Source organism: Culex pipiens, chromosome 3 (assembly GCF_016801865.2).
Source record: "Culex pipiens pallens isolate TS chromosome 3, TS_CPP_V2, whole genome shotgun sequence".
Taxonomy (NCBI): domain Eukaryota; kingdom Metazoa; phylum Arthropoda; class Insecta; order Diptera; family Culicidae; genus Culex; species Culex pipiens.
In genome coordinates this window covers 124,602,937-124,627,782 of record NC_068939.1, presented here as the reverse complement: position 1 = coordinate 124,627,782, position 24,846 = coordinate 124,602,937, and the positions used below count along the sequence as shown (strand labels likewise).

Sequence of the window (24,846 nt, the reverse complement as noted above, 5' to 3'; positions counted from 1 at the left end):
AACGTTTTGTAATTGTTATAAGTTTTATTTTAAGTGTAAAAATAGTGGAAAATGTGTAACTAATATAAGAAAGTTGAAATAGTTTTCTTGTTTTACTTGCTCTAACAATGCTAACACTAGAGGATCATCTGGATTGATCGCCTCGTTAAGAATGGCAACAATTGAACTAAGCTCAGTGGAGTAAAGTTTCAAGAACTTACTTTTAGTTAAGTTGGACTTAACATACCTAACAATGGCACTAATTAAACTCTGTGAGTTTGAATAATATGAATAGTTTTTAGCTAAATGTAAACTAACATGCCTGAAAACCTCCTCGTTGCAAATGATATTTGCTAAACTAATGAAATCGTCGTTGTCCTGAATGCTTGCGGAATCTACAAAGTTAGTTTTGAGAATTTTCTCAACTAAGCTATCAATTTCTTTAGGAAAAATTGCAACCAACCTACTGATAAGATTGCTTTTACTACTTCGAACAGCGTAATGCCAAGTTTGTCTCAGAAATCCCTCCAAATTACCCGCAAAGCATTCCGAGAATGGAACCAACTGATCGAGCAAATCCGTTAAAACTCGCTCGTTTGGTTCTGAGCTGGAGTTTAGCTCGCTAAAGCCCATGTTCAGCACTAAGGAGAGATTGTGAGAAATCTCTCGACAGTGGCAGGAATCTTCCTCGTCGTCGCAGGTCCTGTCGTTTGACAGAATGAGGTTCGTCTTTTCAACGGGATCATCCGGAGGGCGTTGCAACAGATTTATCAGCTGATCTTCCGGGATGTTTGAACTGCTGCTTTTGAGAGTTTTTATAAGGGTGCACTAAAACAGTTTCAAACTAATTTTTAAACGCATTTGATGGAAATTTAATTGAATTACAAGCAACTCGTCAGCATCTTCGTCCTCGTCGTCCCAGGCGGAATCTACCAGCGTGTCGAGGGCCTTGTCCAGCTGGGCTGCCTCTGCGGGGTCGTGGAACCGGTTCAGCACAATCCGTCGTCGCTGGGAATCGCAGGAGCACTTGTACTGGAGCGAGTTCATTGCATTTTTTATGAAAAATAAACCTAAGAAAAAATCATTGATTTCGCGCCTAAATTCGAATTTGCCGGTTTCACACAAAATAAAAAGTTTATATTTACATCCGAACTGGTGTCGGAACTTCGGTCGAAAATGCATTAACAAGAAGAAATCTACACGCACATGCGAAATCACTCAGATTTCGTCAAATCCGAATCTGCTCAGAAATGAGTACAAAAATGACAAACGTCATCTTTTTCCTCTGCAGACTTTTTGGTGCAGCTTGCTTTGGTTGACAGATCATCAACGAAGGTAGCAGCTGTCACTTCGTCTGTGAGAAGAGAGTTTTTTGGTGCGGAAAATTCTGTGTTTTTCGGCGTTGTTCCTGCTGCTCCACGGAAGAATCGGTCATTTTGTGCTTCTAGTGCTCCGGAATTCAACAAGTCACCTACGCCCTCCCCCACCCACACACAATGGATGACGGCCGGGAAGAGGTAAGAATCGACAACTTGGATCTTTCCAGAATTTCCGAAAAAAAAAAGAGTTCCGTTGGATCTTTTTCGCTCCCGCTCCTTCCCCCTCTTCCATCAAGAGTCTGCCAGCTGACGTCGAGTTATTTCCCGCCCGCACAGCGTCCCGCATTCCCGGACTCTCGGGGTGGCTTGCGTCACTTTTTTTTGCGGGGAGGTCGCATCACCGATTAATCATCCTGCTTTGGTGTTGTTAGATTATGGTAATCGGCCAATGCGGCCAATTGCGCGGCGGTTTACCGTTTTGTAATTATAGATTTATTACGGGAACGGGGTCTTGTGAAATCGTAATATTTGTCGGGGGAGAGGACAATCATCATCATCTCATTTTCGCTGTCGTTTATTTGGCGACGAAAATGGAAATTAATTCGCTCGCTCGAAATGTAAATAAATCGCCTTCAGAGTTTGTTCCTTGGCGAGTGGATTTGGGTCGCGAATTGTGTGATACAGAAATATTTATTTTTCAAGTGTAAAGAAACACCCTCGCAACCGGGCGGAATTTGATCGATGAAAAAAAGTGGTGAGGAGAATTCGAAATCAAAGCGAGATGATTGTTGTTGTGCTGGTTGGGTACAGATTGTTACGCTTAGTTTGATTTGATTTCCTGTCACTAGAGGTAGAAGAATCATTAATTGAGCCACGGAAGTGCGAACCTTCTCTGTGCCTTGCTGTTGAGAAGGGCCTTCAGTCTTTTATTGTTGATCGAGTCACAATTGCGTGATATAAAATTTAGTTTCGATATAACCATTTTCAGCAGGTTTATGTTTGAGCAATGCAAGCTGGATCTACTGGTGGATGACCCCCTAGGTACAGCGGGCCAAATTTGGTCAACAGCAGATATTTTTTTTTGCAATTTTGAAAGTTTAAATGCAAACTTTTTTTTACCTTAACTCCATTTTGTGATGAAATCTCGTTTTAGTTTTCAGTAGTTAATGAGTCTATTGCTATCTCCAGTAGTAACAAACAATAGTAGTTTATGCAACAAGCTGACTTTTTCAGCACGAGTCGTACATTTCCAACTAGTCGCAATTTTTTTTTTGTAATTCCAAAAAACATCTTTTGAATGGAATTTTAAGTCAAATGTCCATGTGTTCAGTCCATGCAACTTTCAAATCGAAACAATATGAAAAGTACTATTTTCCGATACAAATGTAGAAAAGTTCAATTTTTCAGCACCTATTTCAGTGCTGAAAGTAAAAATTTCAGCCCTTGTAAATATCGTTTGATTTTTGATTTTGTTATTTTTGATTATTATTGGGAATGACAGGAAACGTAAGTAGTTTCACGACGGAATGACCTTTGTATGAGACATTTAAAATATAAGCGACGATATGAACAATACAAATGGGTCCTGAAATTATGGATTCGACCAAAAATTACTTTGTAAACATATGGTCCTACTATACTTCACCATAAATAAATAGCACAGTTTCAGTACGGTGCAACATCCCATCGTACTGAAACTGTTCGATTTATTTATGGTAAAGTAAAAAATTTGCACTTGGTTATCTCAGCACTGGCCCAATTTTGTCCGTTTTGGTCTCATTGAAAATAATAAAGTTTAGTTAAGTACTTTAAAAGTCACGATAAAAAAACGATTTTAACTTAAGTCCGGAAGATTCTAAAAAGGGTGTTTTTTGTAAAAAAAAAACTCGTCAAATTTTACATTTTTAGAAATATCTGGAGTTTTTTTTTAAAAGGTCCAATAAACCAAAATTCCAGTTTTTGCTTTTTGGGTGTTTTTGAAACCGCCTTGAGTCAGGAATATTATAAAACACCCAAAAAGCAAAAACTAAAAAAATTGGTATGTTGGACCTCTTCAAAAAAAAAAAAAAACAAAAACTCCAGATATATTCCCTTTCCAACGAGTCCAAAACATTGAAGACCTGCCAACTCTATCCAAAGTTATGACCGCTTAAGTGTTAATTTAACACTATAAACCGATATTTTGCGTTACGTAATAAAAAAACGCTCCCTTAAACATATGAAAGACAATAGTTTATAGGGCCTTTAAAAAAAAACTCTAGAAGTGATTTTTTTTGTAAAAATCGTGGTTTTTTTTAAATTAAATCTATTTTTTTCTTTAATCTTTTTTTCTTTTTTCACTGCACGTTGTTTCTTGAGCGAGTTGTGGCGCTATAACCGCGGCATTTTTACGCAGTTGGCCTGGCCACTTTAACGTTTGTGATGTTTCAATGCATTCTAATGCAATAAGGCTTTTTAGTCAGAAATTTACCAACACATTCAAAGTATGTTTACATTACAGCTGGAGGTTTGTTTGCATCAGGTTTCCTATCTCTTTCTAGCAAAAGTTTTTTGTCAGGCGACTTCTTGCTGGTTTTTTTGACTGGCCGCCCGATATGTCAGCCAACATACTTCGCAGGGCTGTGACAGCTCGAGCTCGATCATTGTTTGCATCAGGACACTGTGACGAGAAGTTCGTCATTTTTGGGTTAAATAATATTTTTTTCACTGGGCCTAGAAAGCCTTATGGGGAACTGCAATTGTTAATAATGACAAGAGGTGTTAATCAACCTGAGGCATTTTCCAGGATGCCCTCGCGAAAGACTGGCTGCGCTAGGGTTAGATTAGATTAGATTAATTTAGATTAGATAAGATTAGAAAGGCACTTCACGTTGTTTCTCGATAAACAAAGTAGTTTTTAAATGATAACATTTGAATGCACAAAAAAAAAAAACTTTTGCTTTTATAAAATAAATTCCATTTATGTTCATTTCTACAAATATTTTCTCCAAGAAGTTGAGAAAATTCTGTACATTTTTTTAAGGCTTTGGGAATCTATTAAATAATTGACAAATTAAGAACCTGTTGCAATGTGTTGGCGTGATTTTTAAATTTTGAAATCAGAAATTTTTTTTTTAGACATTTTTAAAGGTTTAACAAATTTTCCAAACCGACTTCTCTGTGGCTCAAAAGTTGCCGTTTTTGTCCACTAAAGCATATGAAAAAAAAAAAAAACATGAAAACAATAGGCCCCCAAAACCAAAGCTAAAAACTCGATTCGCCACCTACATTCGAGTAGGAGAACTTTGGTGCAAGGTTACGTTTACGTTTTTGCGCGATAAGTGCAAAGGGGAGTGAAAACTATTTTAAGGTTTTTTAAAAGAAAATTGATCTTTTGGAATAAAATAAAGTTAACAGGAGGTAAGAAATAAAAAGTTCTATCGACTGACTTTTTGATTTTTTTGCTAAGTTGCCTTTTTCATTGAAAATTCTGAGATCCGGATTGAAAACGCGAAAATGAGGTTAGATTGCTAATTTTGAAAATCATTCCAATTATCATTTTTGAAGCAGAGCTTTGCTTTTTATGATAGAAGTGACTTTTAAAAATATTTGTCCACTTGGATAATCTACATTCTCAATTGATTAGTTAGGTTTTGGTTGATTAAAACATTCCCTTATTTTGAATCAGATAATGAACAGGTTAAATCGGCCATCGCAAAAATATTTTTGTTTATATCAATTAAGCTATTTATTTCTTACCTGAAAATGGTATAATTTGCTACTAATGTCGATTTTATGATGAAATAAAACAATTTCAAATTTCAAACCAATTTACTCGCTGTAGGTTATAATGAAAACATCACCCCAAGTTTCAGCGCCCTCTAGTGGGGGGTTATTTTGACGTTTGATTGCCTATGAAGAAATACGTTTTTTGGGGATTTTACTTTTGGTGAAAAAAAATGAGTATAAAATGGTTCAGGTGGTTATGTTACACATGACCAATATAACAAAGAACTTAGGGAGCATTATTTTATCACGTACCGTCATCAGGGGTGACATTGGGTCTGGGGAGTGAGATCGGGTCATACAAAAATGCTAATATTTGTATGACCCAATCTCACCCCGCAGACCCAATGTCACCCTTGATGTCGGTAACGCAAAATTTGGGATTTTTGCCCCCCTCCCCCCCCCTTCGTAACAAATCGTAACAGATGAGCAATCCCCCCCCCCTCCCATAACACATGGTCTTTTTGTAAATTTTTATAAGTGTTTATATGAAAATTTGCGTTACGTAAAATAATTTTTCATACCACCCCCCCTCCTCTAATTTTCTTAACATTTCGTAACAGACGCCGACACCCCCTCCCCTCCCTAACTTCGTTACATAATAAAAGAACACTCCATTTGCACAAAACTCTAGAAAATTTATTCAATGTTTACTTTTTGAATCATTGCTGATTTGTTGATTTAAAATTAATTTATTCTATTTTTTAATTTTTCAAACATTGCTACCACTGTGGAAATATAAATGTTCATTTCCAGCATAAAAAAACATTCGTTTTGATTCCCATATTGCCATAAATCTATGGTTCGGTAAATGTCCCCCGGGGGAACCTCCCAGAGGGCACCGGCCACTCCAGGTTGTGGCCACCATCATCGAAATGACCATTTTCATGTCCAGTATCAAAACCATGAATTTTGGTACCTATATTGCCAAAAATTGTATGGTTTGACAAGAAGATGCTAGGCCCTCTTCAATCTTACAACCTCTATAAATTAACTTTAATTTGCTGTCGAAAAGATTGAATCAAAATTATTATTTTACTTGAAAATTCAAATAAGTATCCGAGGTCATGATGGCTGATATGACACTGAAAATAAAATCCTGATTGGCAAACACAATCGAAGGACCTGCTTCTGTAATAATAACTGGCTACAACTCAAATGAATTGTCCTTATCCCTGCGTTATTAATCAAGTCTCAAATCTCGTGCCTACACACTCGAGTGCAACTACCTCCTGAAAACTTACCGTGCCCCCTTCCCATTTGCCCCGACATCATTAATCCAGCTTTCGTGCCAGAACCTGGATAGTTTTGCTCACACCTCTTGGCAGCTCCACTCCGCACATGGCACACATAAGTCTGGAATCGCGGCATTGATCAAACATTAGCAACTTGCTCTCTTCCTTTCCACGAACCATCCCCAGCGACTTCCCGTACGATTCTGATTTTCCGCGCGCAAATTGCGATAGCGTGTCTTTGCGAGCAAGTAATCCTCAGCCAATCCGTCATCTATTGGACTTGAAACTGGTACTTTTTTTGGGTTTTGGAGTCCGACAATTGGCGGCTCTACCCTGCAAGTTGTGACAGTAAACGAATGAAAACATAAATTGGCGTGGAAGTTTTCACATCAGCATGTCCTTACTGATCGCGTGCACGCTACTCATTGCTCGTGAGTGAGAAATTATGCTACGCCACAGATAAATGGATGTGATCTTAAGAGTTGTGTTGGTTACTAGCGCAATCTGGTGGCCTGTAGCAAAAACGTTTGACAAGTTTTTGATTTAAATTGACCGTTATTTTAAGCGATGGACTTCAAACCCGTTTCCCGTCTGCTTGTCTGTGGTAACACGTTCTCCGTAGGCGCCTCGTCGGAATTTCGCGACGACGATAGCAGAGGCTCGTGCAATAAAAAACGAGCAGTTCTTGATTTTGGTGGGGCTTGGAATTCCTGCCGTTAGTCGCTCCCGGCAGCTCTGGCACTCGGGAATTCTGGAATTGTCCCTCTCTCTCCCCTGGATTAATAAAAACCAACAACCATATTAATTCCACGCTATTATGCTCATCCTCTACCAGCATCAGTTCGTCGTGGACGACGTGAGCAAAATCATCAAGGAAGCGATCGAGACCACCATCGGCGGCAACGCGTACCAGCACGACAAGGTAAACAACTGGACCGGCTCGGTGGTGGAGACGTGCCTGAGCGTGCTGACCAAGCTGCAGAAGCCGTACAAGTACATTGGTAAGTTGGAGGCTGTCTCTCTTAGGGTTAGTTTCTGCTCGAAAAGTCTTCAAAAAAATCAGAACAACCTTGGTGAGAAAGAGGCTTGAGTCTAAATTTAGGATTCAATTGTTTGCACCAATCGTTACTTTGTGTCAGGCTGCCAGTCAATGCTTAGGACAGGTGACCTTCGCTTTGCCTTTCCTAGCTGTCGAAGTAAATTTTCGTTTTTTTTTGTGTAGCTCGGCATTGCAAAATGCATTGTACATTCTGAAATCTGTTGGAAATAAATCCAACCAATGAGTTTATTTCCAACAGTGGTAACTCCAACCAATGGCATTATTTTACGATGCACAGACATAAACCATGCATTGGTCAACGAAGATTGTGCTGTTCTCCCAATATGATTTCAGTATAGCAGAGGGTACTTTTCTCTACTCCGGACGTAACGTTCAAGTGCCCAAAGAGGGCTGACGCTTTAACTCGTCTAAATGAACAACTTTCTCTTGTTCATGCTTATCAAAAATGATCTCATTTCGCTTTTGGATTGTTTTGCGAACCATCACTGTGCAATGATAAGATGTTGTTGGGCGACAGTGGTATTAACTTTTCCGTCTACCATCGTTAACTATTTCAAGTTAATTTTCTGTAGGGAACACTGATATTTAACTGCGAGTGGAAAATATGTGTTCATTTGTCGCTTCTTTTATACATCAGCAGCAACAGTACTGAACCTTGTAGTTCGCGAGTGGGAAATATTTACTTGGTAGCTATTATTGTTGCAACAGTTTGCTGAAGGCTTCTTCCCTGGGCATGAGTAGAGATCTCAACGCCGTTAGCAATGTTGGCTTAAAAATAAAATTCATTGGATAATATCACCCTCCCCCCAGCCAACATTTTTGCCATGCGAAGCGGGCCTCTAACACTGTGTCTAGGTAACACCTAGCTAGGAGCGATCAGTGGACAAACACAAGAGGTGATCCCGGGGTCGATTAGGAGTTCATGAAGCAAATTAGTCGTCTCCCACCCCTTTTAAATTGAAAAATGAACTCTGAAACCAGCGTCTACTCACAACAACAGAAACCGAGGCCTCTTCTAGGCATTGTAGGGTCTAAATTACTGTTTGCCATACAATTTTGAAATCAATGTTTAGAGTATTTAGGATAATTATTTTCAACATTACAATATTTATCTGTTTGTTATCTCCACATAACTTTCTATAACAGGTTTTAAAAAAATACTATCTGTTGTTACCTAAGCCTTTTGCTTGTTCAACAGACAATTTAGAAATGATAGGTGTTAAGCGGAATTAAGCTAGACTATTTAGAAATTTAAAAGTGCATTTAGGTTTAGGCACACTTATTTTGCCCATGAGCTTCAGTTTTATTTTTATTATTATTTAGAGAAGATTTGTAGGGTTTATTTCTTCCTAATGAGTTCTTCGTTCCTTAGAAATTAGGAGAAAAAAGATACTGCCGCCACCTTTGCTTAATATTTGCAGGTACCCAGCCTCATCAGCGGAGCTGGTCAAAGGATGACCAAGTCAAACTCGTTACTGACCAATTCCGACATCTACTGGCGAAGGTGATCTAGGACATCTGACGGCGGTTGCGGGGTCGTCCTCTTAAAAGCTAAGTAACAAATCAGTAAGGAAATCGTATTACAGGCCTGCCTATTATGGTCATGTTGAATACGATTAACTACAACACTAACCATTTAAACTTTCAGCAAACTAGACTTATGACGGACGTGACAAGACGAGGGCCTGTTAAGCTGTTAAACATTGTTTTATGTTGTTTTCTTTGCTTCTGGGAATTAATTGCATAAAAACCATTCTGATTTGTAAAAATTTCCATAGAGTCTCGATCAATCAATAGTGAAATGATATCGGACTAAATTCGTTGATCTGTTGAACTAACGGTTGTCGGATTATGATTGTATCGACCATTGTTGCGAATCGAGGATCTACTGAAATTCTGACGATCAAATGGTCGTCTCTTTTTCAATTCATGACTTGTAAAATATGAACTGTTAATCTATTTTTTTGTTTTTGTTTTTTTAAAGAAGCCAGACAGGTTTTTAAAGAAACGTTCTAGATTTTTTGTCTATTAATTAAAATGTCGGGGATTTGAGATAACAGTAGCTTTCGGATAGGTTACTTTAAATATTGTATTCAATTCAAGTTAGGTAGTTATCCGCAAATGAATATTTGGACTTATATGAATAATTGAACATTTTGGACTTATGAATAACACACAACTGTGCATTTATTCTAGAGTCAGATCCATACAGCGTCAGTGTTTATTTGGTCGAAGTGTACTAATTCATTGGCAGATCTGGCTCTAGTTGTAATGTACGACAAGACTACTGACGGACGTGACAGGACGAGGGCCCAGTTTAGAGGTTGCGACATCAACGATGTGCGGCTGGACCACCCTCCCAAAAAAAAAAAAAAAAAACAGTTTGCTGAAGGCTTCTTTTCGAAAACTAAATCAACGATCTATTTTAAGTAAAAGAGGCAAAATCTCGTCAAAAAAAATCCTCTCGTGTTTTCGTATGTGTCTTTTGGACCAACCAATGGATTTATTTCCAACAGTTTTTTTTGATCAATTCTTTTTCAAACTCGGTTCATTAATGTTAATATTAAAACTCCATTTAGCTTTAAAAAAAGCTACTTAATTACCTTTGCGAAAGTTCGATAAGAACTTCCGTTGAGTATATGTACATTGAAAATGTGCAAAAACGGTAGAAATTAATATTATACGTCAAAAGGCTTCCATTTTTTTCTCATGTTTTCGTATGTTTTCAGGATTTTCCTTATAGTGATGTCTGACGGTTTTTTATTGTCATCAAATCTGGAGTTTTTTTTAAAGGTCCAATAAAACAAATTTCCAGTTTTTGAAGTTATCTCAATTCTGTATTGAACAGTGAAGTCCGTGAGTGGGAAATTTGAACATTTTTAGTATTAATTTTTAAAATATTTTAGAAGGGCTTCTGATAAAAAATCTAAAACTATTTCATGCAAGAACATTAAAATCTCGTTTCACGCTGCCCAGTATACGCCACTTGCGTTTTACACCCCACGATTTGCACCCAAATCCCCAAATAACGCACATAAGAGCGCAAATCAAGGTTTTCAAGATTGAAAAAAAATCTTGCATTATGTTGAAAACAAAATAGTTGCAGCAGTATTTTCAGCGTTTCTCTATAGTTTCGCAACAATAAGGTATTGGAAAAGCGACTAAAATAAAATAAAAACTTGATATTACGCTCGCCTGACATAAACTTCAAGAAACATTTGCAACGGCCGGGTTTTTCCCCCCTCCCTTTCCTTCAAAATAAGGAGGCACACATTTTTCTGAAAGCTTCACAATTTCAATGGAAATTTCAATGCAATCAGCTGAAATCAATTTAAAATGCATTCCCCTGTGTTTTAAATCATTTCAGCATGTTTGGAAAAACAACATTGATAAATATTTGCATGGGCATTATTGGAAATTTTTTCTAAATTATAAATCAGTGATTTTCCACCTTTTTCGATTCATTTGCCCCTTAGCTGATTTTCATGAACATGGCGATTTTTTGAAAAATGTGGTTTTTGCGAAATAAAAGCTTAAAGTTATTTATAAAAAAAATATACAGCGATTCCACGTCGAACCAGCAGTGTAGTTATTGCGAAAATCGTTTTGGAACGCTTTTTTTGACACTTTTTTTCGCCCGCGTTGTCGGATCACTTTTGATATAAGACAATTATCTTTTTAATTTTTTAAACGGTTCTGAAACTCGAGTCATGACTTATGTAAACTATGTGAACAACAACAAACTAATAAAACATTTTTCATTTGAAAAAGGCTAGTACAAATGTTATTTTAAGTTTTTGTTCCTTGGCTCTTGACAAAGTCGAAATATAAAAAACTTAATTTCAAATTTCTATCAATAAAAAAAAACAAAAATCAAATTCTAAAAAAATGATGCACAAAGCATTACAAAATCATACAATTTACAACATATTAATTTAATAAAACAATTTTTTTTTCTAAAGTTTTACGTCTTTTCCGATTTGTGATCTAGATTGCCACAGTTTCCTAAATTCCTAAAAAAAATCCTACACGTTGATCACGAATTAAAATTCCTCGTTTTTAATTAACATATTGTGGATTTCGCTGGTAGCTGGATCTTCTGGCATCTTTTCAAGGTCATTGGAAACGGTCGTGGATAGACCTAGGGATTCCCAATTGGTGTGAAAAAGTTCAATTCATAGAAAAATTGGTTCTATCCCATTCCCCAGAAATCCATTCCCCAGAATGGTTCATTCCCCAGAATGACCCATTCCCCAGAAAAGCTTTATTTTTATTATGAATGTACTTTATTTCAAAAAATGTTCAGTTTTAAAGTGTGAAGTATTTAGATTTCGTCTTTATTGTGATAACTGCTAACAAAAGTTAAATGTTTCCTTCTTTAAAGGAAGGAAAACGCTCTTAACTTGTGATAATTTCTGACGAAAGATTAATTTTCCCTTTAAGGGTGCACAGCAACCAAGGAAGTAGTTGTCTTCTTATTCAAAAATTGACAGACTTACGGAACCAATCCTGCAACAATATGATTGTATAAAAAGGCATTTTTTTTTATAAATCGCTCAGCAGACAGTACTTTCGGGGATGAATAAAAAAACATATCGATAGTTCCCGTAGTTTCGAAAATAGTAAAATATATGTAACAAAAATCTTAGTGCAAATACTCTGGTTGATGTGCACCGTTAAAGTTGAATTATCCAAAGAAGGGAAAACTCTCTTGCCTGTCAGTAATGCTGACAAAAGTTTAATTTTCCCTTTGAAGTTGATTTTTCCCTTCTTTAAAGAAGGGAAAACTCTCGTGACTGTCATAACTGCGGACAAAAGGTTAAATTTCCCGTTAAAGTTGAATTTCCCTTCTTTAAAGAAGGGGACTGTCTGCCAAAACTTTAATTTCCCTTTAAAGTAGAATTTTCCCTTCTTTAAAGAGAGAAAACTCTGTTGACTTGTGATAACTGCAGCATACTGACAATTTTGCTTAAGCAGTCTCTAGTAAAGAGAGTTTTACCTTCTTAAAGAATAAAAAAATAGTGTCAGCAGTTATCACAAGTCGAGAAGGCTTCTTTAATCCGATTCTAATATTGAATTAATGTTGATAATTTAATATCATTATTAGGGTATTTCATCCAAACAAAAAAGTTCTCAGAATCAGGCAAACCGAGGTTCCCCTAGTAGAGGATACCCATAGGGACTCTCATGCCAAATATCAGCCCATTTGGTTGAGAATTGGCCTGTCCTTAGCGGTTCAAAGTTTACATGTAAATTACTATGGGATTTTTATGCTTTTCGTTCAATCGTTCCTACAGGTCTGGGGACAACATGGATTCACTCGGAATAAAGACAGGTGTGTAGGGGATGGTCCAATGAACAAATTCTAGAAGGAATGAGGGTTGTCCATTCTGTCCCCAAGGTGCGCATTGGATCGACGTCCGGTGTCTCCAGAATCAACGATTCACCCTTCAAATGTACGCATTGTCCTTAGTATGCTATGACGGCTAGGTGAAAACCACGACGCCCCATATCAGACGGTGAACACGTGGCAGAGCATTCACTCAAGTTTTGGTTCAGAAACATACTTTAAAGCAGGCCTGCCCAACCTTTTCGGCTCAATTTTCACATTTTTGATCGTCAAAATTACAATTGTTCATTTTTTCATGGTTTCTTTGATGGAATCGGTTCTCAGATGACCAGTGAACATAACTTTACCAAAAGTTTGAAAAAATATTTATACAAGTCATTTTTATCTACATTTTACGTCAAAAATCAATCCGGCCCGCGGGCCGGACCAATTTTTCACTTAAAACTTACATAAAAACGACCTGCAAAAATATTTTTCCAAACTTTTATCAAAGTTATGTTCACTAGACATCTGAGAACCGATTCCATCAAAGAATCCATGAACATATCAACAATTGTAATTTTGACGATCAAAAATGTGAAAATTGAGCCGAAACATTGTATCAAAAGGGAAACGATTGTGTCACGTTCCCCAGAAAACCATTCCCCAGAAAAGTTTCTTTCTCGAAAAATCAAAGTAGTTTCAAATATTAGTTTGTTTGAAATTTCTTAGAAAATATAAAAATTGGACAAGGTTATTTTATCCATGCCAAGAAATTTTTCTTTTTTTTGACAGCAATTCTTGAGAAAATAACAGAAAATGTTAATTCGGCTTATGACTCGTTCTATTATTCTAAGAAATTTTCCCTTCTTTTTCAGTCGTGTTAAATTTGTTATACAAATGCCGAATAAATTGCAGTTTCTTTTTATTTCTTGTTTTCCGTGAATGCTATTTTTATTTTGCAAGGAAGAAAAATGTTTGTTAAAATTAAAATATGATTATGGGTGTCATTGGTATGATTCCATTTGACATATTGGACCTTTGGCATATTGCTCATTTTGCATGATTATTGAAATTTTCTAAATTTGATTTAAGGTGACAAAATTTAATTTATCATTTTTGGAAGAAGAAAACTCTCTTGACTTACAATAACTGATTAATTTTTCCTTCTTTTAAGGTCTCGTGACACAAGTTGAATTTCACCTTCTTTAAAGAAGGGAAAACTGTTTTTCTTGTATTCTTTCTTGTTTCCATAAGGAAAAACTCTCTTGACTAGTGATAACAAATTTAAAAAGTTGTGTAAGTGGTCAAGTATTTTTTCCCTTACTTAAAAAAGGGAAAACTAAACCCATGTCGCAGTTATAATAACAAGGCTATACATTTTTCTCTTCCTTACAGAAGGGAAAACTCTCCTCCTCCCTTTTAAAGGTAAAATTCAACTTTTCTAGCCTTGTAATAACTGCTGACACAAGTTAACGTGGTGATTATTGCACTCGAGCGCAATCTTTATTTCTCGCATCACGATCGAGATTTTTCGATCTAAATATTACGATCATAATTTGTTAATGGTAAGTCAAAAAAACCAAAGGTTCAAAAATGTCATGTGTGTGTGGTCCAATCCAATACCCGCTAACCGGTAGCGAAATTATGGGAAAGTATAATTTGTATCAGACTGTGTACATGCCGAATGCTGATACAGCTTATCTCAGTCCCGGGTATTAGGTGGTGATAGCCCTCGCGCTGCTTCCAACGACCCATTTCAGAATGACAGAGCTCCTTGCGGTCCAATTCCGAGGTCGCTGGGCATTGTTCGGCCCCGCCTAAACATAGAAGCAAGCATCTGAAGGAAACTTGATCTATATTTAGACTTCCAATCCCCTCAGGCAAAACAGGGATCAGCGCGTATTTAATATGAGAAGATAACTTGTTTCAACTACACAGCAAAAAATCCGATGGTAAAATCGCATGCAAAAGCATGCACATCACCTTTGTGAGCAAAAGCATGTAATATTGTATACGAAAACGTGTACACAAAAAGCATGTACAAAAAAAAATAAATTAATATTGCACACCCCAAAAATAACCATCAATCTGTTGACAGTCATATCCAGATTACCAAGTCCGCGCCCCAACCGTCTCGGCTATCTCACCGTCTTGTAAAACTTGTGTACAACGCCGATGTAGCAGTAGGTTTCCCGTACGTCAAATACTGAATTAACTGTATACGATGTATGGGGAACGCACAGCTACATCGGTGTTGATCCAGCGAATTTCACAGCGGCGAGATAGCCGAGATGGTTGGGGCGCAGACTTGGTAATCTGGATATGACTGTCAACAGATTGATGGTTATTTTTGGGGTGTGCAAAATTAATTTATTTTTCTTTTGTACATGAGCAATTCTCTACGAAATCGGTCTTTTTTCTTCAATTTTAATTTTTGTATTTTTTAATCTGACTGAAACTTTTTTGGTGCCTTCGGTATGCCCAAAGAAGCCATTTTGCATCATTAGTTTGTCCATATAATTTTCCATACAAATTTGGCAGCTGTCCATACAAAAATGATGTATGAAAATTCAAAAATCTGTATCTTTTGAAAGAATTTTTTGATCGATTTGGTGTCTTCGGCAAAGTTGTAGGTATGGATATGGACTACACTGGAAAAAAATTATACACGGTAAAAAAAATTTGGTGATTTTTTTATTTAACTTTTTATCACTAAAACTTGATTTACAAAAAACACTATTTTTAATTTTTTTTATTTTTTGATATGTTTTAGAGGACATAAAATGTCAACTTTTCAGAAATTTCCAGGTTGTGCAAAAAATCATTGACCGAGTTATGAATTTTTTAATCAATACTGATTTTTTCAAAAAATCGAAATTTTGGTCGTAAACATTTTTCAACTTCATTTTTTGATGTAAAATCAAATTTGCAATCAAAAAATACTTTAGTGAAATTTTGATAAAGTGCACCGTTTTCAAGTTATAGCCATATTTAAGTGACTTTTTTGAAAATAGTCGCAGTTTTTCATTTTTTAAAATTAGTGCACATGTTTGCCCAGTTTTGAAAAAAATATTTTTGAAGAGCTGAGAAAATTCTCTATATTTTGCTTCTTCGGACTTTGTTGATACGACCTTTAGTTGCTGAGATATTGCAATGCAAAGGTTTAAAAACAGGAAAATTGATGTTTTCTAAGTCTCACCCAAACAACCCACCATTTTCTATCGTCAATATCTCAGCAACTAATGGTCCGATTTTCAATGTTAAAATATGAAACATTTGTGAAATTTTCCGATCTTTTCGAAAAATATATTTTCAAAATTTTCAAATCAAGACTAACATTTTAAAAGGGCGTAATATTGAATGTTTGGACTTTTTGAAATGTTAGTCTTGATTTGAAAATTTTGAAAATATTTTTTTCGAAAAGATCGGAAAATTTCACAAATGTTTTATATTTTAACATTGAAAATCGGACCATTAGTTGCTGAGATATTGACGATAGAAAATGGTGGGTTGTTTGGGTGAGACTTAGAAAACATCAATTTTCCTGTTTTTAAACCTTTGCATTGCAATATCTCAGCAACTAAAGGTCGTATCAACAAAGTCCGAAGAAGCAAAATATAGAGAATTTTCTCAGCTTTTCAAAAATATTTTTTTCAAAACTGGGCAAACATGTGCACTAATTTTAAAAAATGAAAAACTGCGACTATTTTCAAAAAAGTCACTTAAATATGGCTATAACTTGAAAACGGTGCACTTTATCAAAATTTCACTAAAGTACTTTTTGATTGCAAATTTGATTTTACATCAAAAAATGAAGTTGAAAAATGTTTACGACCAAAATTTCGATTTTTTGAAAAAATCAGTATTGATTAAAAAATTCATAACTCGGTCAATGATTTTTTGCACAACCTGGAAATTTCTGAAAAGTTTACATTTTATGTCCTCTAAAACATATCAAAAAATAAAAAAAAATAAAAATAGTGTTTTTTTGTAAATCAAGTTTTAGTGATAAAAAGTTAAATAAAAAAATCACCAATTTTTTTTTACCGTGTATAATTTTTTTCCAGTGTAGTCCATATCCATACCTACAACTTTGCCGAAGACACCAAATCGATCAAAAAATTCCTTCAAAAGATACAGATTTTTGAATTTTCATACATCATTTTTGTATGGACAGCTGCCAAATTTGTATGGAAAATTATATGGACAAACTAATGATGCAAAATGGCTTCTTTGGGCATACCGAAGGCACCAAAAAAGTTTCAGTCGGATTAAAAAATACAAAAAAAAAACGAATGACCGAAATCTGAGAGAATTGCTCACATGCTTTTTGTGTACACGTTTTCTCATACAATATTACATGCTTTTGCTCACAAAGGTGATGTGCATGCTTTTGCATGCGATTTTACACAGAAATTTTTTACTGTGATATACGGATCAATTCTCTGCAAGAGTGTGAACCTTCTGATGGCCGACTGCTTAGCGTCACAGACCACCAATCCAAAGGTGTGAGTTCGAATCCCACCTGATTCATTTTAGTTTTTATTCATATTCAAATTCCTGATTCCAAATTTCAAAGGTACCGACCGGGATTTGACCCCTGAACCTTCTGCTTGGGAGACAGAAGCCGTAACCATTAAGCCACGGAGCCGGTTGAAAAGGACGTGGTTCTCTGTATGGCTTTTTGCGAGATGAGAGCAGAGGACAACAATCATCTCAACGTTTCCACTTTACCCGGGCTAACGGCCGGCAGTTCCAGTTCACGATGATTTCCCTTCATATGTTAAAAACCACTTATGATTTTGGCACATATTCCGTTTGTCAGCGTTTCCTGTCATTACTGGCGGGACCAAAGCTTCAAAAATGTCATAATTTTTTTTTTCAAAATTCTCAAAAAAAACGTTACTTAATCCACCCTCCAATGGTTGGTGCCTTCCTCACATTTAAAGGGTGCTGTCCAAAAAAGACACAAAAGGGCGGTGTTTATCAGTGTTTTATCAATTTGACTTATTATTCATACCACTAGATTGGGTAGTCAGAGCTTCATATTGCAGGGCACTTAGGTGCTTACAACTTATGATTGGGTAGTCAGATCTCCAATCTAATTCGTGCCCGTTGAAAAGGTATTTTGATTACCTATCCAACGACAGGTCGCATGAGAGATCCGGACAACGTTTTCATCAAAATATCTGAGATCCGGCCTCCAAAAAGTGCATAAATAACACTTAAGTGCTTATAACTTTTGATAGGGTTGTCAGATCTTCAATGTCTTGGACGCGTTAGAAAGGTCTTTCAAATACCTTTCTAAAAATGTATAGCATGACAGGGTTTCTTACAAAAACCACCCTTTTTACAATCTTCCGGACTTTAGTCAAAATCGTTTTTTTAGCATAACTTTTGAAGTACTTAACTAAACTTCATAATTTTCAATAGGGACTTATGGGACCCCAAGACGGATCGAATGAGACACACACACACACACACACACACACACACACACACACACACACACACACACACACACACACACACACACACACACACACACACACACACACACACACACACACACACACACACACACACACACACACACACACACACACACACACACACACACACACACACACACACACACACACACACACACACACACACACACACACACACATACACACACACACACACACACACACACACACACACACAGACAGACATTTGCTCAGAATTTGATTCTGAGTCGATATGTATACGTGAAGGTGGGTCTAGGAGGTCAAATTAAGAAGTTCATTTTTCGAGTGATTTTATAGCCTTTCCTCAGTAAAGTGAGGAAGGCAAAAAATCAAAAAGTTTGAAATTCCAAAATCAAAATTAAAGAGAAAAGAAATTGTAAAATTAAAAAAAAAAATCAAAGATTATGAATTTTATTTTTTTTGTTTTTTGAAAATTTGAAATTATGGAAATTTTGAATTTATTTGGAATTTTTGGAAACTTTAAAAATTTTGGAAATTTAGGTAATTTTGTAAATTTTAAAAATTTTGTAAATTTTGAAAATTTTAAAAAAATTTAAAATTTTGTTTTTTTTTTGAAATTTTGGAAATAATTATAATCACCGCGATAAATATTTCTGGGGAATGGTTTTCTGGGGAATAATACATTCTGGGGAATGTTTTTCTGGGGAACGGTTCATTATGGGGAATTGATTTCTGGGGAATGGTATTCGGGGAATGGTTTTCTGGGGAACGTGACACAATCAAGGGAAACATAACATGTTTTCAAGGTCCTAAATATTTCTGGGGAATGGGTCATTCTGGGGAATGGCATTCTGGGGAATGGCATTCTGGGGAATGGAATTCTGGGGAATGGGATTCTGGGGAATGGGATAGAACCAGAAAAATTACGGATTGAAATTTTGATTTTTAGTCACTTCTCTGACATCAGAAATAATTGTTTGAACATGCTCGCAATTATTTTTATTCAGTTGGAAAAATATTATTTTTCTTGACAAAAGTTTCAATTTTAACCACAAGACCACCCCTAATTCTGGCTCGATGCCGCCATCATGCGACCGCGTGCTCCGTTTGTTTGTCAACAAACTACAGCTGGATGGTGAGACGAAGTGAGAAGGGAGAGGTTTTGGCATTTTTATGCCCGCATCTGGCCCGCCGCCTATTTCGTCGGTCGTTGAGCCGACGGTCGTTTCCAACGACCGAGTCCAGTTAGGAACTGATCTTAAAATATCTAGAGTTTTATTTGAAAAGGCCTTGATTTGAGCTCTTTTTTTTCCTGTTTCTGAGTATCTCAATGGTTTGAAAAATAGATTAGTTTTAAAAATATGTTTATGAATCCAACTATTTTTTTTTGAGAAAAGAAATTAAGATTTTCTTGCAATTTTGAATGAGTTGTTCTTAATTCTAAGCATTTTACTGCTGAAAACTGGCTTGAGCATGAGCATGAGCATGGTTGACTGCCAATGAGCTGCTACTCCGTTATTGACAGGTCAGCTGAAGTTAAACAATGAATCAAAAATGATCAGTGGGAGCCAACCATCTCACTGTTTAACCTCTGAAGATCCCTACTTTATTAGTCAATACCGGCGCCCTCCCAAGAAGCCTGCAGTTCAACGAAAGGGAGGAATGTTAGTCCGATAATTGAAGTTGCAGATTCATCAAGCATACAGTTTTTCGCTATATACCTGTTGATACCGCATGAGACCGTTGAATCCACAGCATCTCCTTCAAGCATCACGTGATTATTTTTTTTTTGGGTTAGTAGGATAAGGTATTGGCTATTCGATGCCTCCCGAGCTACGACTATGGGGAGGACTTTCATAACAGACCCGTCGGCGAGCCTTCCGAGCAACAATGCTATGGGAAGGTCTTTCTGGTTAACACACAAAATCACTCACACACAGTTATTTTGCTCCACTGTTAACTCGACGATCCAAATTGTCAGTGCGTCTTTCGATAATTATATATAAATGGCTTTTTCGCCGCAAAAATTAAACCTTACTCGAAAAATTTAAACACAGTCCACCCGACGCCGTGCCTTCCGATCAACGATGATAAAGGAAGGGCTTTAAAAATAACAAAAAATCACTTTTCACTCCGAATATTTTTTAATCCTCTCCTCGCAGCACACAATTCACGACAAAAATGCGAAACAAAAGGCACACAAAAAAAATCACTTTTCACTCCGAATATCGTTTTACGACCACGTGCTCCCTTTGCCAATTATGCACTGATGACGCTGCATTTTCAGAGGGTATTCTTCTCCTCGCAGCACACAATTCACGACAAAAATTCGAAACAAAAGGCACACCAAAAAAAACACTTTTCACTCCGAATATTTTTTTACGACCACGCGCTCCCTTTGCCAATTATGCACTCTAAGCATTTTACTGCTGAAAACTGGCTTCAAGAAAAACGTGAAAAAAAATCTCTAGAAAACCGGGAATTTAATATAGAATTTCGGTGGTCACTCTGTTTAGGTGAAAACTAAAATCATTCACTCAAATACTTCTAACTTCTTCTCGTGTTTTCGTATGTCTACTGGACTTGCCTAAGGAATTATGCTCGAAATGTTATGTTTAGATCAATTCATCTTAATTTTGTATACTAATGTTTACACTGAAACTTACCTTTGCCTATCAAAGATTATCACTGAAGAGTTGCAGAGGTACCTTGACGTTGAAGTCCGTGAGTGGGAAATGCTTACCTTGTAACAATCTCGGTTCAAATTATTTGATAAAACGCTTCTGTTTCAAAAACTCAACTAAGATTTGATGAAAGAATTTCCATTGCAGTAGCACAAAAACAGTGAAAAACTAAAATCATTCTCCCAGGGACTTGAGCAATTAAAAGCTTGCTGTTCAAGAGGGGAAAGCTGGAACGTCTCACACTTTCAGCAACAATCTCAAGTCCGGCAGCGGCAGCCTATAATTGTCTATTAACTCACCGCTGGGCGCTGCTGCGGATCTATCAACTCCTTAGTGGCCAGAGAAGAAGTATAGGGAAGGTACTTTTCCGAAGGCAACGGCGGCGGTGGAAAACTCATTAAGTGTGATATTAAAGAAAAACTTTTTCCCTTCCCGGTTCCGGTTCCTTTCACCGTGTCTGCGCGCACTGCATTCAAAAGGTGTACCGACACAATAGGAGTGATAGTGCACTGCCATCGATATAATTGTTTCGCCTTATCATTGTTTTGAGTTTGCTCGGAGAATAAAGTTTCGCCTTCCCTCTTCCCTCTTTCCAGTCACCTGTATGATCATGCAGAAGAACGGCGCCGGTCTGCACACGGCCAGCTCCTGCTTCTGGAACAACGAAACGGACGGCTCCTGCACGGTGCGCTGGGAGAACAAGACGATGTACTGCATCGTGTCGGTGTTTGGGCTGTCGATCTAAGGATTATCGCTATTTTTTTTATTTATGTCCTAGTTTGTTTGTGCGGTTGGAATGATAATAATATATGATACACGGAAAAAAACACACAAACACAGCAGAGAGATCAGACACACCTACACAGAGACATTCTAAACTTACAATTGTAAAACGATATCATCACTATTTATATATATTCCAACAGAAAACCGAGAAAAAAACAAACAAAAATTTTCAACTTAACATAGTTTTTAATTTTAAATCTTATTGACGCTTTCGTCCGTTTGTTTTTCTAAAGAGTTTAGCAATTAGTGACACACCGAATGAAATTAATCGAGTCTGTTATGAGTTAAACAGCTAAATTCTATGTATTTTTTGGTACAGTAAACGAGACGCTTTGAGACGGGTTAAGAGATCTTGTTTGAATTTGTCACCCTGCTTTTAAAAACAAAACACTTCAATTATCGTGTAAGCAGTTTTTGTTACCGAGAAAAAAAAATATCCATAAAATTTCCCTCCCCCTTCTTCTTCCTACTTAAAGTTACACACTAGCAAGCTTCGTTTGGAAGTCCCTTAAACAATTAACTGTTTTTAGCGCTTAGACAAGAAAAAAAATTGAATAATCTAGGAACGACTATGAAAGTGTGTGGGGCGAACGAAAATGTGTGCGTGTGAATGGAGCCAAAAGATGGGGTAAATCGTAACGCGCAAAGAGGTTAACAATAATGAACAAGAGAAAAAATAATTGCTGCTGGTTCGAGATGAGCTAAGCTGAATTTTCGAGAAATTCTCGTGGTTTTTGCATGAAGGCGTAAGTAAGTGAACGATGAGAACGCGTTGATATCAAAATAAAGTGTAACTTGTAGGGTTTATTAATTAACTCATAACTTGTTTCATTTTTATCCGAAAATGTCAGTCTGATGGTTCGCGTCGCTGCTTAACAAATCTAGAGTTTTTATTAATAGGTTCTATAATCATATTGTTCCGGTGGCTCCCTACCGGTGAATTGGCAACCCTGCACAACTGTCTCCTACCACCACTCGACGCGATCAGAAGCAAATAAACGGTAGTTTTAGTTAAGTTGTAGTACGCGGTCGTCTTTTATTCTCCTCCGGTCTCGTGTCCTGTCGGCCCAGTCCAAGGTCCACCCAAACACATATGAAAGACTATAGTTTACTGGATCTTTTTTAAAAAAATCTCTAGAAATATTATTTGGTATTTTAGTTTCGAGACGCCCAATACGTAGCATTAGCATTAGCATTAGCATTAGCATTAGCATTTGGAGGACGCCCCACCACCGGAAGGCTCCACAACGCTTATCCCACTGTTTGGTGTGGTTGTATTAGACCCTCATCCGGAACAATAATCCAACACGGGAGATACCATGTCTTCATCTTTTGATGAGTGTGTAATACAGCCCAGGGCATAAGGGGGTCCAGGCCGGGTCCAAGCTATCCTCAGGGAAGGGGAGGATCGTTAGTAAACACCTATCTAAAGTGCGCAAGGACCCCTACGTCACCTTAGTGGTATAGATGTTTGTAGGGAGGTTTTGGACTCAATGTTAGTAGGAGAGGTAAAACCCTAGGATACACCTCGAAAGGCGTTGCGGGTTGGTTGTATTCTCGATTTCATTGGTAGGTTTTCAAACGAGCACTTACAATGAACTCAAATTGATGAGCGATGAACTCGAATGCATGTAAAATGACACAAACAGGAATCAGGGAGTAGGAAGTAGGACGCGAATGTCAAGAAAATGAAGGAATTCGATGACAAATGGGAGAGAATTGAGCGAAAAGAGACCGGAAATGGTATTTTTCTCTCAATTCTCTCTCGTTTTGCACAAATGATGAACGTTTTGACCGAACGTTAAACATTTTGCTTCGTGCTCGTTTGAAAACCTACCAATGAAATCGAGAATAACAGTATTCCTAATTCCAGTCTAGGCTCACCAAGTCGCCATGGACTAGTGGTTAGCATTTTTGCTTACCAATCCAAAGGACGGGGGTTCGAACCCCGCCACAAGCGACTTTGATTTTTCGTTCATATTCAGCATTTTCAAGTTTTTCTATGTCCTTAACTTTCTCGATAGGAGCAGATGGGAATCGAACCCAGAACCATTCGCTTACAAAGCGAACACCGTAACCATTCAGCCACAGCCGCTCCTCAGTTTCGAGACGCCCAATACGTATGCAAAAAGTAGAACCCGCTTTGTTTAGCCAGAGAGTTTTGCACGGGTCATCAGGAACGAAATAAAAACAGGAAAGCCATTTCAGAAAGATAAGTTATCTTTCTGTACGTCTTTTCACTATACTTTGAAGTTTATCTCTTCAAGTACGGACTTCAATTGCTTATTAAAACAAACGCGAATACCAATTGACTTGTACGGGTAAAACGGTATTTCAATACTGGAAAGTTCAATTGACCGTCTCCCTATTGTACTGGGATACAGTCTTTCCAATATCTCCTCGTGTTTTCGTATGTCTCTTGGACTTTCCTACGGACTTATGTCTGACTGTTCTTCTGTTGCGATCAATCCCGTTTTCTTGCATGGTTTACTACGATCGTACTACTTTTCTCTGCAGCGGTGTGAAGGACAGCCATCACATCTCTTCATGTGATATTTGAAGGGCAAATAAGCCAGCAACGCCAACGTGAAACCTAAGAAGGTTATCCTGCGAATTCCCAACAGTTTGTAGGTATCCTTGCGCAAATCATCAATACAATGACATTGTTGGACTCGTCGTTAGAGCCTGTCCCGTTAGTTTTCTTGGACTCGATATCGGAAACATGATGTCTGTTATTCTGAAATAATTTACCGTGGGATCCCTATCTACGCAAAAGCCGGTCTCGGCAAAATAACAAAACTTTGGCCGAGCAGCGATTGTTTGGGCAAGGCGAACTTGAATTTATATGTTTTCTGTATGTGCTTTTTAAAATTAAATATGTCTTTATTGAACTTTCTTAAAATAATTACATTTCATTTACATTCTAAGTGTTATGGCTAAATGCTCTTCGTCTTTATTGTATTTTTCGTTTTATTATTAACTGTTCACATTCACATTACTTCAAATTGTTTTACATTTTTGCATTGAATCGAATACATTTGGGTAAAAAAGAAATATAAATCACTTTAACAACTAATCCTAACTTAAAACTAAAAAAAGTAAATTCATTTAAATATTCAAAATCATTAGAACGAGTAAACTACGAACTGTATTTTAAGATAAATCCTCCAAGCGTTCTTAGGGGAAATATGCCCATTTTAAGCCTAATAAGC

General features: G+C 37.0%; 2 protein-coding genes across 3 annotated transcripts; one reads left to right on the top strand and one right to left on the bottom strand.

Moving 5' to 3' along the window:
- Positions 1–9: 9 nt before the first annotated feature.
- Positions 10–1,277, bottom strand: LOC120412964 (uncharacterized). 2 transcript variants are annotated; one of them, XM_039573612.2, is made up of 3 exons: positions 1,186–1,277; positions 865–1,011; positions 10–778 (listed from the first exon to the last, which is right to left on the bottom strand). In XM_039573612.2, exons 2-3 carry the CDS (start codon positions 879–881, stop codon positions 25–27), a joined length of 771 nt encoding a protein of 256 aa, XP_039429546.1. In that variant the 5' UTR covers positions 882–1,011; positions 1,186–1,277; the 3' UTR covers positions 10–24. The 2 variants fall into 2 exon arrangements, with proteins under 2 accessions (XP_039429546.1, XP_039429544.1); XM_039573610.2 differs by lacking the exon at positions 1,186–1,277 and having other exon boundaries at positions 10–807; positions 865–1,168.
- Positions 1,278–1,298: 21 nt separating this feature from the next.
- Positions 1,299–22,449, top strand: LOC120412965 (dynein light chain Tctex-type). Its single transcript, XM_039573613.2, has 3 exons — positions 1,299–1,496; positions 7,134–7,299; positions 21,445–22,449. Exons 1-3 carry the CDS (start codon positions 1,476–1,478, stop codon positions 21,591–21,593), a joined length of 336 nt encoding a protein of 111 aa, XP_039429547.1. The 5' UTR covers positions 1,299–1,475; the 3' UTR covers positions 21,594–22,449.
- Positions 22,450–24,846: the final 2,397 nt, after the last annotated feature.

Excerpts from the sequence above, each read along its gene's own strand:
- LOC120412964 (XM_039573610.2), bottom strand. The coding sequence starts at position 1,161 with ATGCATTTTCGACCGAAGTTCCGACACCAGTTCGGATGTAAATATAAA. Across the intron at positions 808-864 it reads AAGATGCTGACGAGTTGCTT|TGCACCCTTATAAAAACTCT; the intron begins GTAATTCAATTA and ends AAACTGTTTTAG.
- LOC120412965 (XM_039573613.2), top strand. The coding sequence starts at position 1,476 with ATGGATGACGGCCGGGAAGAG. Across the intron at positions 1,497-7,133 it reads TGGATGACGGCCGGGAAGAG|CATCAGTTCGTCGTGGACGA; the intron begins GTAAGAATCGAC and ends ATCCTCTACCAG. Across the intron at positions 7,300-21,444 it reads GAAGCCGTACAAGTACATTG|TCACCTGTATGATCATGCAG; the intron begins GTAAGTTGGAGG and ends CCCTCTTTCCAG.